Source organism: Lepidothrix coronata, unplaced genomic scaffold (genome assembly GCF_001604755.1).
Source record: "Lepidothrix coronata isolate B3197 unplaced genomic scaffold, Lepidothrix_coronata-1.0 Scaffold29, whole genome shotgun sequence".
NCBI classification, from domain to species: domain Eukaryota; kingdom Metazoa; phylum Chordata; class Aves; order Passeriformes; family Pipridae; genus Lepidothrix; species Lepidothrix coronata.
In genome coordinates, this window is record NW_016690209.1 from 2,102,766 (window position 1) to 2,118,151 (window position 15,386).

General features: G+C 42.9%; 1 protein-coding gene across 1 annotated transcript in view; it reads right to left on the reverse strand.

Annotated features, from left to right (window-relative positions):
* Positions 1-15,386, reverse strand: part of MCF2L2 (MCF.2 cell line derived transforming sequence-like 2) — a 60,154-nt gene that overhangs the window by 22,135 nt on the left and 22,633 nt on the right. Inside the window, 3 exon segments of the mRNA XM_017810465.1 lie at positions 4,456-4,575; positions 5,797-5,887; positions 10,498-10,612. Of these exon segments, the coding sequence (XP_017665954.1) occupies positions 4,456-4,575; positions 5,797-5,887; positions 10,498-10,612 (326 nt within the window).

The window sequence follows — 15,386 nt, forward strand, 5'->3', positions numbered from 1 at the left end:
CACAGTTGTTCTAACAGCTAGAAAATATGCCATGATTTCAGCAACAGAAGAACAAGATGTTGAGCACAAATTACTAGGAATTTTAAGCCTTGGACTTTAAAATATGTCAAATGTTACTTGACTGCTGTTTAAAGAAAGGCTAACTGGCTCTGCCTGTCAGCAGGCTCCAAGGGAGCGTAGTACATACACTGGCAAACACTCTGGACAATTAGATGAGTGAAGATGTAGAGACAAGAGGATGTGCATTCTAGGTTAATAATGCTCTAGGAAAAGCCTTGAGAACAAACCTGAACAGGTTTTTAGCTGATCCTTGTTACAGAATCATGCTAGAATAATTCAGGCTGGCATGAACCTGAGATCTCTAGTCCAGCTTCTTTCTCAAAGCTGGGTCAGCTGTGAGATCAAACCAGGTTGCTCAAGGCTTTATCCACTTGAGATTTGAAAACATCTAAGGATTGAGATTGTACAGCCTCTTTGGGTAGTCTGGTCTGCTGCCTGATTATCCTTGTGGTGGAAAAGTTTTTCCTTATACCAAGTCAGAACTGCTCTTGTTTCACTTTATATCAGTTATTTCTTGTCCCACTGTCATGCGCAGCCTGGCTGTGTGCTCTTGGTGACCATCTTGGAGGAACTGGAAAGCTGCTGGTTTGTCATATTAACCCTCCCATGCCTTCCCTTCTCCAAGGTAGACAAGCCCAGTTCCCTCAGCATCTTCATATAGAGCACATGCTCCAAGCTCTGACCTTCTTGGTGTCTCTCTGTTGATCTCACTCCAGATTATTATTTTTCTTTTACTTGGGGAACCAAAACTGGACAAGGTATCTCAGTGCGATCTAATGAGAGCCAAGTAAGGGGGGATAAGTGCTTGTATCAACCTGCTGACTATGGTCCTGTTCATACTGCCCCTGTTAATGCAGGATGCTGATGACTTCCTTTGCTGCCAGGGCACACTATGGCTCATGTCCTGCTCACTGTCTACCAAGTTCCCAGGTCCTTTTCTGCAGAAATGCTCCCCAGATAGTCAGGCTACAGTCTGCATTGTTGTCAACAACACAACACTGTTGTGTTGCTGGGAGGGAAGAACATGGATTCTTCTTTCTTGAGGAAGAAGTCCTTCCTAGTTGCAGGAATTTGCTTTGTCCCTTTTGTACTTCATAATATGCTCATCAGCCCATTCCTTGAGCTTCTGTTGCAGTGACTCTGTCTTGGAATGTATCAACTGCTCCTCCCAGTTTAGTGTCACCTGCACACTTGATGACAGTGCAGCCTGTTGCCTCTTCCATGTCATTGATGAAGATATTACACAGGGCAGGTGCCAGCAGGAATCACTACAACACTCCACTTGTCACCCACTTACGGGTAGAGCATGAGCCTCATCATTACCCTCTGAGCCCATCATGAGACTAGTTTTTAAATCCACATCTAGTTGTCCATCTATCCAGACTTTAACCTAACTTGGATACAAGAATGCAGTGGAAGATGCATCTGGCCCCGTGGACCTGTACAGGCTGAATGTTCTCAAGTAGGCCCTCAATCAATTCTTTTTCACTTCCAGCAGTTCATCTTCTCCTTGAACTCTATCTCTAAACACAGAAGCCAGGAGACCTTGTTGGTGAAGAAAGCAGAGTACCTCAGCCAAAGCTAGAGGAAAAGCTGTTACCTGAATGTGTTACGAAACACTGCTTGTTATGATCAAAGTCAGAAAACTCAAAAAGCTGCATCATCTTGAAGGGTCCTTAGACTGGAACTTGACATCTATGTACTACTTCTGAATTGCAAATTACATTTGAGAAAGTAAGTCTCAACTGCTTTGTAGTTCTTCTTCACCAGAGATGTTGCTGACAAGTTGGAAATCTTTTTAAACTTCACACTTCACTAAAACTACAGAGGAACACTGTCATGCACTTCCCTTTTAAGAAGAATTTTGTGTTTGCTTTAATCTAATATTGTCAGAATGAGCCACAAAGCAAACTTATTAATATTGCTGGCTAATATTGCCCAACAGTGTACAGGGTCTTCACCCTGCAGGCATTTCTGCAGGAGAAAGCTTAGGAGCAATCCAGCATCCATCTAAGAAACCAATCTTAGAGAGCATTAGCATCTCCCACACTGCTTGCCAGCCTAAAGACAGTCACGGTCAGTAAGCTGAGATTGCAAGGGAGCAGCAGTTTAGGAGAGGAGGGTCTGCATGAGCAGGTCAGCAGAGAACACAGAATTGTGGTGAGGCTGCTTCATGATGGGTTAGGACACCTGAAAGAAGTCATAGTCTACAAAGGTCAAAGAAGTCCCTGCTATGGACAGATTGTTCAGCCTTTTGTGTATGCTGTGAGGATGCTTTAATTCATTTCCTGTGATGGCAGGTTCCTTAGGTAAATCTCTGTGTGTTCCTTTTGAATTTCCAGAATTTAATCTCAGATGAACCTTGGTGTGTCTCCTGTATTTCTTTATCTTGCTCCTGGATAAGGATATTTAATCAAATCACTATCCCAATAAAGATTTACTTTATGAGGTTTTATGAACCACATTTGTATGCCAATGTGATATAAATCCGCATTTCCTTATTTTGTCTGGTTTGTTATTTCAGCCTTTATTTCCAGCTCCTGTTTGATCTTCTGGTTCCTACTCAATCCAGTGTTGATTTAACCCAGCAAATCTACTTTACTGAACATATTTGCAGTCTGATAGCTCAGATAAACTATTAAACAAATGTTTATTTGACAAATGCACACAATATTCTTGGAGCTCCTTTTGAATGTTCATGTCTTGGTCCTGACTCGCTTACAGTTGTGATAGGAAATACCACCCATCCATGGCCTAGTTATGACATTAATGTTGCCATAGTGCCAAACTCACAACACAAACAACCTGTAAACAATTTAAAAGATGATGGTGATATTGAAGATAGGCACTGATCCCTAAAAGTTCCCCGCTCTGAAACTCAGGTACACAGGGGCATGTCCAGATGGTATTTTTAGGATGGGACTGCAAACACAGGTGAAAGGTCCCTCCAGAGAGCGTGGCAGACTCTTAGTTTTTGTAAGGCTGCTCTTCTAAGAGCTCTGTGGACATACCCGGGATGTCTCAAAATCAGAATATCCAAGATAACTGCAAACTAAACTCATATCTTGATTTTCCTGCTTGTAAGAAAGATAAATTACTATTTCATACTTAATGCAGTGCTTGACCTCTGCCTAGAATTAACCTTTCTTCCAACTTCCATCTCTTTCAAATTGGATTTGAAATGCAACACTGTCATCAAATAAATTGCTAAAAGTGTGGAAGATGCTGAATTGTTGGAAAATGCTAATCCTTGATGAGGTTGCCCTTTCTGGGCTGCAGTTGCTGCTACAATAGTTGCTATAGTAACAGATCATGGCTTATTAAATACAGGAACATCCATTTTTTGAAGTACTATAAGATATTTTGGTTTGGATTCAAAGATATATTTTTTCATCACTTTTGCATTTTACCATAAAGGCACGCTTGCCAAACTACAGTAAATGTTACAATTTAGTCCACATTAACCAGATGCCTATTCATGGTTCCTTTCCTGTATGCACTGTAATAAATAGGCTGCTGTCTCTCATTCAGAAGAAGCAGAAGGTGTCTTAAACATCTGAACTTCAAACTTGGGTATTGACAGAGCTAGAATTCGTTGGTGGAGAGCTATGAGTCTTTTGCAAAACAATACGAAACCACAAGTAAAATCCAAAAGAGTCATATGAATCCCTACAGTAAAGTCATTACAGAACCCAGTATGAGTCTGGTCCAGGATGAAATATCATCAATAATCATAATTCAAGTCTATTTATAAAACACTTGAAACCACATGCAAACATGCAGCTAGGAACAACTCCCAAAAGAGCTCTCATAGAATAACCTAAAACTTGAACTCTTTCAGGATTGATAATCTTCTTCAAATCACAGTCTCATCAACCTGTTGCATATGCCAAGTGAATATAAAAAGAAACAGAAAACAAACTTTGAATCTTGAGGGCCTGGAGATCATAAAAGGTATTCAGAATAGGAAATGCTTTGGAAGCACTTAACAAAGTCAGCAGTCCCATGGATAATCCATAAAATAGTGCAGAATTCAACCCCAGCCTTTTGTTGCTCTGTAGTCCTCAATACTTAACGTTTGTCACTGGAATGAGATCTACCTCTGCCTACTTCAGAGGAACAGCTCCACTGAGTTAAAATGTCAGTACTTAAAAACTGAGCCACATTTTATAGCTAGACTGACCTGCCATGTGGGAACATGTCCATTCAATACTGTGAAGCATCCACTGTTAATTAACATTTTGGCATTACCATACAGGTATTATCATACAGACTCAAATGAAAGTCCCCAGTTGCCACTTGCAATCACATTTCAGTTACTGGGTTATGAGAAATTGCTGAGACCCAAGAACTGCAGATATGGAGAAAACACATGGACAAAAAATGCATGCTTACCGGTACCTTCATTTTAAAGTCATCTCGATAGAGTTTAATGCCAATGTCAGCGATCGCCCTTTGGATAAAGCGGGAGGGTCTCAGGACAAACACCAGCTGCAAGTTTCCTGGAAATGCTCCCTGCAAGAAATACAGAACTATTAGCAGGGTCAACTCTGCCTTGTTAGGGAATTTTCAGCCAAGTGTTTCCTAAACAGGGCAAAGTAGGTAAGACTTGCTGAATCTTGCTCAGTCCAGCTGCTCACTGTATCAGCTGGTCCCCTCTGCATGTGCCCATTGTCACTGTCTCCAAAGCCAGCAGGAAGACTGGCCCATGGATTTTACTGCCCAGCCACACACTGTTTTCTGATGTGGATTTATCACAGAGCTACAAAGTTCCTGACAAGGGCCTTTCTCCCCCAGATTTGAACCCTGCCAAGCTCCTTTGCACCTCCACACCATAGGTTTTTCCATTTTTTTGGGCTGCTGCCACTAGAGGGCAAAGCTGGCTGCCCACATTTGACGTGGTGAAGGAAGCTGGTGGCACAGATGGATTCCCCAGGCTGACCTACCTTCTCATTCTGCAAAGAGTTTTGAATGCTGTTAACCTCACATATTTTTACACACATGCAGACACTCAACACATTCATAAGACATAGCCCTGCCTGCAACACCCAGCCTACATCTCTTCACACACTCCTCTGAGCTCATCAAGCATAAAAAAAGAACAATTACTCAAAGAGAGCAACTAAAAAAACCCTGAGAATAAAAAACAATTCTGTCTAAATACCTCAAAAGAACTTAAAGTTGCCTTTGTCATCTCTTCATCCTGCACCTCTGTGTATAAGTGCTTGCTCCTCACACTGCACATTCCTGGTAATAGATGTATAAATGCAGCTGCTTTTCTCAGCAATGAAAATCAGTGCCCAGCTCTGACTTTTGCAAATGAAATATAATAAGCCATTAAGAGTTTCTGACAGAGATCATTTACTACCATGCAAACACAAGTCCCTTGGGATCTGTTTCTTTCATAAGCAGGCCACATCAATTCCTCCTCAGGGCACAGAAGGGGACCTCTTATACTCTTCTAGGAACCAACTTAAAATTACTAGAATTTAGATTGCAGTCAACCCAGAAAATAAGGAATTTGTCCTAATTCAGCAGTAAACAAGGCTGTGTAATTTGTTCCTGCAGCTTCCTCCCTCTCTTATTTAACAGTCATGAGCTTCAGGGCAGGGGAGAGTCTGCATCCATGGCCAGAAAATGGGAGCTTAAAATGAGCACAGGAGACTATATCATGTGCTGAAGGTTCAGCAGACAATTTTAATTTCCAGAAGATAAATAACAAAAGCAAGCACTTACTGCTATCCGTGTCAGGGATGCTTTGACTGCGCTCCATTTGTCCCGTCGTCTGTCTATGATGATGATGAATCCGATGCTGGCAGCCTCCAGACTGCAAAACAGATGAAATAGGTATGCAGGGTTACACAGAGATACTCCTATTCCAAGGAAGAGCTACTGCAGCAAAACACAGCCTCCTTCAGATCACCCTCTGAGCTCATTATGAAAACAACGTACAGTGGAAAGAATGAATATTTGGCTGAAATTCACACAAAAGGGAAAGCCAGCAAATTTTCTCTTTCCAGTGTAAGGTTAGCAGCTTACACAAAACATGAATATTTTATCTGCTAAATCTCTGAGCTGCTGAGCTACTCCACTGCCAGTCTAGGTGACATGAATCGTTCAGGATCACAAATTCCACTGTGCTGTATTGAAGACAAAACCCTCAGATCCTGTTTTCTCTGCAAAATAATTCAAGCTATTAGACACCCCACTTCAGTCTTCATTCTCCAGGTATGCGGACATCTGACAGGGGCACTGAGCTCCTGGGGGTCAATATCCCCTGACTGTTACCACCTTGCTGTGTACAAAAGCCCCAGGAATTCTGATAGACAAAGCAGAAACTGAAGAATTCTATCTTGCCAATCACAAACTCATTCCAGGGTTGCAAGTCATTCAAAACTATCCTTTTAACATATTGTCTAAGGTAACAGTTCCTGGTACCTCTCAGTGCTTTTAAAGGAGGATCTAGGAGGCACTGATTTGGTGCTCTATCCCACGTATGTAGACCTCATAAATACCACATCCTCTCTTTCCCTCTCAAAAATCCCACTCTGGGGTTCAAGAGTGACTGCTCTACTCTCTGCTTTCCAAGAGCATTCAGCATTGGAGAGAAGTCCTTGGAAGTACACACTGAGAAAAGTGTCCAGAAACCTCATTGGAGGAGGATGGCTCAGTCATCTCAGAACAAACCAGAGGCAAGTGGGAAGAGTATAAATGTCATAATCAAAGGATATACTGCGATCAAACATCTACCCACAGATCAAAATTTAAAAAAATTATTAAAGCACTTCCTTGATTCCTTTTCCATTGTCCATACAAGGAGCAACCCAGGACTTTTCATGGGTTTATTTTGTGCAAACTTGTGTCAATAATCCACTAAGACCACCAACAGTAGCAACTCTGAGCTCCTGCTGTGCCTCTGCTGGATCAAGAACAGCAACCTGAAAGCCAAAGTCTCTGGCAAACCTGACATGCCATGTGAGTCTTCCCAATAATTCATACTGGTAACAGGAAAACACACTGAACTTCCCACTTCAATATTTTTACAGCATCCTCTGGGGATTATAAAATTCAATGATAGTACATGACCTTTCCTCTTTAGTAGTGCAACATGCAGTTCTCTATGCAGAGGACAGAAAAGGTGGTTTGCAGCAGTGCCCCTCAAGCACAGGGAAGAGACTTCATCTGTTTCTCCTCTTATATATACACAACTGTATGCATTGACAAATATTTCAAGGAAAAAAGTCACCAGCATGGTATGTACGCATCAGGGAAAAAAGGTTCAGAAGAAGGCAACAAGGAAATTGCGTGTGTTGCAGATTGTTACTGGAAGGGTAAGAAACTAAACACAAAATTCTCAGCCTGGGGTCTTCCTAACCAACCTAAAAATCTGCATTGGATTTATCAAACTGATTCTGCTAATTGGAACCAAAATTTGCTTTGGAAGTCTGGTAGGCAGGAAAGGCCTGGGAAAATCAGCCTCAGCCTCCAGACCCCCAGGTGGCACCTCTGGTTTGGTTTTTTTTTGTTTGTTTGCTTGGTTTTGGGGTGTTTTTTTGGTGGGTATTTTTCTTTTTTTTTTTTTTTTAACTAGATAGGTCTGATTTAGATCCTAAATTTAGCCAGGGAAACAGAGAGAGTGTCAGCAAGCGATCCTATTTCAGTCAGCATGCTGAAAGGCCATACCAAGGTCTGAATGTCATTTGGCACTGAGGAATGGATGCAGGCAAACAGCCATGGGAAGAGGCCTAGCCAAGATGGAAGCATCAGCACAAGTGATGTACAGCTGAGAAACCTCACTTGTGTGTGTAGCCAGAGGAAGGGAGTTTGTTTAAAAACAAATACAGACACCCAGACACTCAAATTCTATCACTGTTTTCTCAGTGTCACTACTGTAATATCTCTTATGAAAACGCATTGGGGTTTCTCCAGTTCTCTGAAAAGAAGGATTTGAAGACAATCCTGAGCAGCAGACAGACATCAAGCTTACCTCCAAAATAAATTCTGGCACATTTGCCCAGATCTACAGATGTCTGGCAGAGAGGTTCCCTTTCCCTGAATGAAATATGTGCAATCAGCAGAGCTGTACTATCTTCAGCTCTGAATTTGGGTTAGCCCTTGAACACTGACTTGAGGAGGCCAGGAGATGTTGAATTTCCTGACCTCTTTTGGTGTGCTGATTTCTCTGGTTCACTAAGCTCCGAAGAAGGAAGTACTTTCTAGGATAAACAGGGTGAACTGCTTTTCAAACTATACTTCATCTTACCTGATTCATGGCCATACCCTTTGTAACTCCAGAAGAGTTAGAGACTATTCTCTATTCTTAGTCACTTCATTTGATACCTTCTCATCTTTCTTGAAAATTGAAGTAAAACAGTGAAACAACATGCACAGGAATGCTGTTATAATACACACAGCAGTATATAGCACAGTAGTGCTGATGAAGGTAACAATGCAGTCCCTTTAGTGCTTTCTGTGTGCATGGACTTGCCAACTGCAGATTAACAAGGCTCTGCTGCACCCAAACAGGTCCACTACTTATGACATATTAAGATAGTACTTCATATAATTATGTCATAAATCACATAACCAAAGCTTGCTGCTCAGGTTCTTCCTCTTCTAAATTGACATCTTTGTCCCTCACCATCTACATAGAGGGTGACAAGTTTCAAACAGTGACTCAAGAAATGTAGTCAATCTTTCTAAAAGCACTGCAACAAAGACTAGAAAACTCTACAGAAAACTCATATCCCTGCAGTGTGATCTGTGATTGAACCTAAGAGTTAAACCAGTGTGCTGGTATGCAGAAAATATACCTTCAAACCCCAATCACTGACCTTGAATGAGTCATTTAAAGCAATCTGAGCAGTCACTTACTCAACACAGGTTTTGGTGAGCCTGTCTGTAGTGTGAGATATTACTTACACATAACTCATCATCTGTAAAATGGGCATATTGCAGCTCTCCTGACCTACAAAGTTTTGAAATGCAATTCATCATTCTTTGCACATTGCTCTGGGATTCCTCAGGGGAAGAGAAAACACAGAACTGAAACTGAATCAAAGCAAAGATCCATCCAGCCCAATACCCTGACTCCAGTGTTAGTAGACAGTGGCTACTGAGACAAAGGCAGTAGGAAAATGAGAAGGACAATATTTCTCTTGGTATATTCTCCCAAGTCCCAGCATTGAGGAATAAATGGATTTCTTCAGCCCGAGTTTGCATCTGAGCCATTGTGTTCAGCTGCCATTGATGGAGCAATCCTTCATGAATTTGGCTTATTTCTTTTGAACCATCTGTACTTTTGGGTTTCACACAGGCTGAAGAAGCATAAAGCATTTCTGTCTATCATGTTGACAATGCAACATGCTAGTTCCCCAACATGTGACAACTTTACTGGGAATCACCCCCCAGCATACCAAGTACAAAGAACTGAAAAACTAGTCTTATGTTTTTTGCAGCTACTATTGGTGTTTTATGAACCCTGAGGCTGGTCACCCTCCCAGTCCTGAAGCTAGTGAAGAAATACTTAAGACAGAGTTTCTCCTGCAGAACAAAAGCCCCACAGAGCAGAGTGAAACAATGAAGCTGTTAAATTCACAGTGTGTGGTTTCTCTCAGCTTGCTTTGGCAAGTCAGTATGGGGAATACATGTAGGTGGAGCTGGAAAACTTCTCACTCAAACTTGAAGGAGCGCATTTTCCCCTATGATCCTCTAAGCACCTTTTTACACTAAACCACAGGAAATAATAAATCCTTGCTTGCTTCTAACTAGCACAAGCATCCATGGTTCAGAGACAGGATCGAGGACTGAAAAAATATTAAGCTCTCTTAGATAAACAAGAAGTAATTCAGCAGCCATGCCTCAGCACAGATCCTCAGAGCAGGGGAAGTCAGTTTGTTTCACTATGCTTCCACAACTGCAGGCAAAGAGCAAGGAAAACATCCTAGCTGTGGAGCAATCTCCAAAGAAACAAAGCATCAGAATGCACATGGTGCTTGCCAGAATCCTGTCAGTGGAGCACCTCACTTGCTTTCTCAGAAAAGGGAAAGCTGCACAGAAAGATGCACTCAGAAAATAAGCAGTCACAGGACCCTGCCAGTTTGTCTCCTTCTAGATGCAATCCTTCCCTTGTTGCACCCAGGTCCCCTGAGGGTTTTCACAAACAGCCCCTCTTAGCTCCCCTGTGATCTGCCATCTTTGTTGCTGCTCTTCAGATCTACAACCCCTCCCACCCAGCTCAACCTGCCCTGTGTGAAGCTTTCTTTCCAATGAAAATCATGAAAACGGTTCCTTGGGCCCCCTGTACGTAGGGAAGTTTCCTAATGACTGGATAGATGCAGGGTCACTGGTACATCCTGGTAGCATCACTAAAAGCAGCGAGCCACTGGGGAAGTAAAACTCTCTAGGACATCAACAGACACTTGTGCTTATCCTCACCTGGGAATGCTGGTTAGATACGTGACCACATTCAGAAAATCTTCATCAGGTATTTCACTGAATCCTGCGAATTCTGGAAAGGTTATAATGGGTGCCCCATCCTTCCCTCTTCCTCCTGCAAAAGAGAAATTGCAAAGTTTAGAGGGTGATTTTACGCCTTTGGACAGACTGGTCAGTACTCAATGGTATATTCCTCCTTGTAAAGCATCCACATCCAGTAAACATGAATCAGCTTCCCATTTGAAATTATAACTCACTGTAGTTTCATTACCTCAGTTGACTCCAGCTGAGATTCTAGCCTCTGTTTATTCTCAGCTTTTTTGGGAACCTTCTTCACAATTCTGATTAAGTGCTTTTTGGTTCTTTGTTATCCATTTCCAAGTAATTCATTGTGATAATATTAAAACTTTTGTCTACGTATAAGTACAGCACTCTCTGATTCCTTCTAGACATTAAAGGAAATGAAATAACCAGGCATACAGGCTTTGAATACACACATATAACCCCTGACAAGGCCTGGGACCAACCTGGTCTTAGGTCTTTCTTTAACAAGAAGACACTCAAAGTGTATGGAGGAATTAATCAACAAATTTTGCTCTTGTCTTGTTTATATGCATCAAACCTCTACTAAACAGGACAGGAGGGTCATAAGCAACAAGGTCAAGAGGAGTCTCTTTCTGAGAGATTCCCTGATCCAAACACTAGTAGAGCTATAGGAAACATGGAGCCAAGTCCCTCATAACAAAGCAGCCTTTACAGTTCTTCTGACACGATGCTCAGCTCTAGGAGCTGTTGTAGTACACAGTACAATCCTAACTTGGTTCTGCTAATAAATCTGGGCATTGCTCCAACCACACAGAAGTTAAGAGAGGTTTTCTCCCCAGCTTGGACTCAGAGCTCACTAATGAGGCACGAGCACATAAAGGAACAGGATGAAACAAAGCATTTGTTACAAGTATCTTATTGCTCAGTTCTCCTTAGATAGGACATTTAGGACATTCCTTTTCCAGAGTCTTTCTTCTTTCTCTGCAATCTCTATGTAAACCCATTTTTTTGCATCAGGCTCAGGAATTCTCTACAGCCCAATACTGAGGGTAGTCCTGCAGCACACAGAGATTTTCTCATCATTTATCACCCACCCATTATTTATCCATTCCATGGCCCATGGAATAGCCATGTCATAGGCTTCCATTTAGTGAAGGGAGAGCTGTGAGAGGGAGACAGTAAATTACCTTCCTCAAGGAAAATATCCAATAAATTATCCCATTAGGAGCATGGGAGGAAATAGAGAATCAGTTGGGGGGGAAAAAATAAGTTCTCAATCCTCGAAAGTACCCTCTAAATCCCCACAAATAAACCCTGTTTCCAGGCTGCTCCTTGCATTTCCCTGCTGTTAACCACAGCTGGTGCCACAAGCCAGTTTCTCCTGCTCCTGTGTTGGTGATCACTGCAAAGAGGTGCTCCAGGAACTCCTAGCTATTTGTGTGTAGAGGGGACAGTCCATTCCTAGTCCTGAACCTGCCTCTGCCCAATCCTCCCACTTTCTTGACACCATGGTGGCTTTGTCAGCACACTACCTTTAGCCTCTATTTTCCTTTCTGAAGGTTGCTTATTGCTTTAATTACATCTGAAAATGACTCAGTTGAGTGAGATCATCCACTAAACTGACCCCGCTAGGAAGAAAACAGGCCTACAGAGATTGAAAAGGCTTTCAGCCAAAATGCAAAGCAAGAATACCATCATTCACACTGCACTGAATTGCATTTCAAATGTTGAGCAGAGCCACAGCCTCCACATTGACCTCCACACTGGCCTTGGGATGATGCCAAGTGCTGATGCACAGCAGCTGGATCCCAGGGCATTCCAGCTGCACTGTCTGCAGTCAGCAGTGACAGAGAATATGCTGTCATGCAAATTCAGTCAGATTTCCCCCAGACTGCTGCACTCTAGAGACCAGGAACTCCAACCAGCCAGTACCCACTTAGGCTGGTTTGTTACAGATTCTCAGTGACATCTCCTGGACACAAACAGTAACAGCCAGGAAAATTAAACAGTGAGCTTGTCTGCTCTGTCTCTTCATGCAGAGTTCAGTGCATGCCGAGGTATTTCATGGTTGGTATCTTATGAGCATTCACATGATTCCTGGGCACCAAGCTTTCCCATTCTCGTATTTCAAATATGTGAAGATACTTTAAATGAGGGAGACGTAGTAACGTGCAATATTTTGGTTTAAAGCAGTAGTATTTGCCACTGGAGAATCCCCTCCTTCAAAGCCTGATTGTTTACCTGCAGTTATACTCAAGATTTGCTTAAACTACAAGTTTCAAATGGTACTTCTAAGGCTTCTCAAGACCAGGGTTCTTTGCATCCCTTTTATTCTCTTGTATCTGCATTTGTAGATGTGCTCTTCTTCCTCTGGCCTCTCTTCCCCAAGCTAGGTGAGGCAGACTGATGATGCACTCTATGTATGTGGCTAAGTATTTTTATGACCAGATCTTCTATAAAAAGTCTTCCAAGGAAAAATGTAGGCAGACTGAACACTGACTTCTTCCCTTTACCACTGGGAACAAATCTAGGACACTTAGGAGCAGCCTAAGGCTGAACATTCAGCTAAGAGTGAGAAACTCCTGCCTCTGACGAGGCCACACACCCTTAACAGCTCCTGGGCTCCATCTCATTCTCCAAACCAGAACACTCAGAGGTTTTTCAGTACAGCTGTATTTCCAACAGGGAAACAAACAAGGAAACCTTCAGTTCCTGCCAGACCAGGAAATTAGGGTGAAGTTTGAGGGAGTTTCGCGATTAGAAATTGTTAAATACTATGACAAGAGGAGAGCAGGAATATCTGAATTGTTGAGTGACAAGCAATAACAGAAATATGTTAGGAATGGGTTGTTCCTGCCCATATCTGAACCTCAAGCAGTAGCTGAGTTACAAAGGTAAACAATCTATATCCATCTATCCCTACATATAGCAAGATAACCAGAGTAGATGTTAAAGGATATAAGGGAAGCTCCTTAAATATCAAGGGTCTCTGGAAAACTCTCTCCTCTGTATGAGAGAGCAGTTCCATACAAATAAATGTTAATGCCATTTTTCCCCCTGACACTAAACCAAGATTTGCTGCAGTATGCAAATTTCTGCAGAATGCAAATTGACAAGCTGCAGCCCTTTCTTTTCAGGGCCATCAACCTTGCTTTCTAGAGAGTTCCCACATGATTTCTTCCAGTCCTTGAAATACTTTAGCTGGATACTTACAACTCAATGTCTTGGAAGGACAGAGAGCACAAAGTAAAAACCAACAGGGACAGCCTTCAATCAGTTCCACAGCCACAAAGACTAAGTACATGGAATTTGGCCCCAAGGACTCTCTGTATACAATCCTTGTGCTTGATGGGGCTGTGCATAACCCCTATGCTCCTGAGGATCACTTGTGAGAAGAGTCTAATTGCTAAATAGGAAAATTTACAATCCATCATAAGTCAGGCATACAGGGACAGGACAAGCTCCAGCAGTTCCATGGAAGGCCAAAAGAAAAAAGACAGTCCTCAAAAGAAGAAAAAAAAAGATATTTCAACTAGAAAGTGAGGGCAGGAAGAAGGAGACAGAAGTGCTGAACAGAGTGAGCCACATGAAGACAGCAGAGAGGTCAGAGAGGTTACCTTATGGCTACCTGAGGTATGTCTGCTCTATTCCAGCAGGGTTAAGGGGGCCCAAGGACTGCCAGGAGCAAAGAAGCTCAGAGAGAAGCCAGAGCAACATGAGGCATGAACTGAGCTAAAGAGCCCAATGGGAGAAGCAAGAAATACCTTGAGTTTAGTGCAGTCAGAAACAGAAACAAAGCCACACTAAAAATTAGATATCAAGAGTGTGGCCATACCTGGCAGCTGTCTTCATGCAATGCACAGGCCTGCCTCTCCGACTTGCAGCTCTTCGAGGCACCATTAGATGCCACCCTTCAGGCAACCCAGCCACTTCCAATGCCTCCTGACAGCTCCAAGTGCTGGTGCCCAGCCAGGGAAACAGCAGCTGGTGGCAGTGGCCATTGCAAGCAGCAGTCACAAGAGTTGGAGGTTCAGTTGGCAGCAGGGGAGGTTCAGGGTTATCCCCTGTTAACTGAACTAACATGAGGCTCACTCCTGAATCTGCCTGAGGGAAGCCAGGTCATCCCACAGGCAGTCTCCCGTGGGTCACTGCTCCTCTGTCAGACCCCAGACTGCTCTGGGGTATAAGTAGCTCCATACTTTTGCCCGCACAGGAAACCCAAAAGGATTTTGTCTGCCACCTCTTAGGAGCTCCCCTCCTAGATAGCACCCACAAATGTAACACATGCTGCTGACCTGGTTTAGCTCCCTCAGGTTCCTTCAGGAGTTCCCTCTCTCTGCTCTCTCCCTCTGCAGATGACATCCTGCCTTGCATCCAACCCAAACTCACTGTGTCAAAGATAGGGACCCACCGCTGCTCGGAGAAGAGCATTCTGGTTAAAAACCTTGATAGATGATCAGAGATGCATCAAACTCAACAACTTGGAGCATGACTGAGTCAAACAACATGAGCAGAGGCTGAGCTGCTCGAAAAAAGGCAAGACTTATGAGGAAAATATTATTGTCAACTTGACCTTGTGCCTGCTTTGCCACTCCAAATGAGAATGACAGCACCCCTTTCCTCCTCTTCCTAGGCACATTCCTTATTTTCCGTTCCAGCTTCTTGCTCAACTTTTCCACTTCACTTTTGGCCCAAGGGCAAAGGGAAAGGAAGAACCTGGGTGACAGGTCAGAAGTCAGAGTGAATGTGAAAGGGAAAGAAATGTAGGATAGACAGCACACAAGCTGTATCAGGGTAGTACAAGGCATGGTAATGGGACCATTGCTCACTCTTATGTGTGCCAA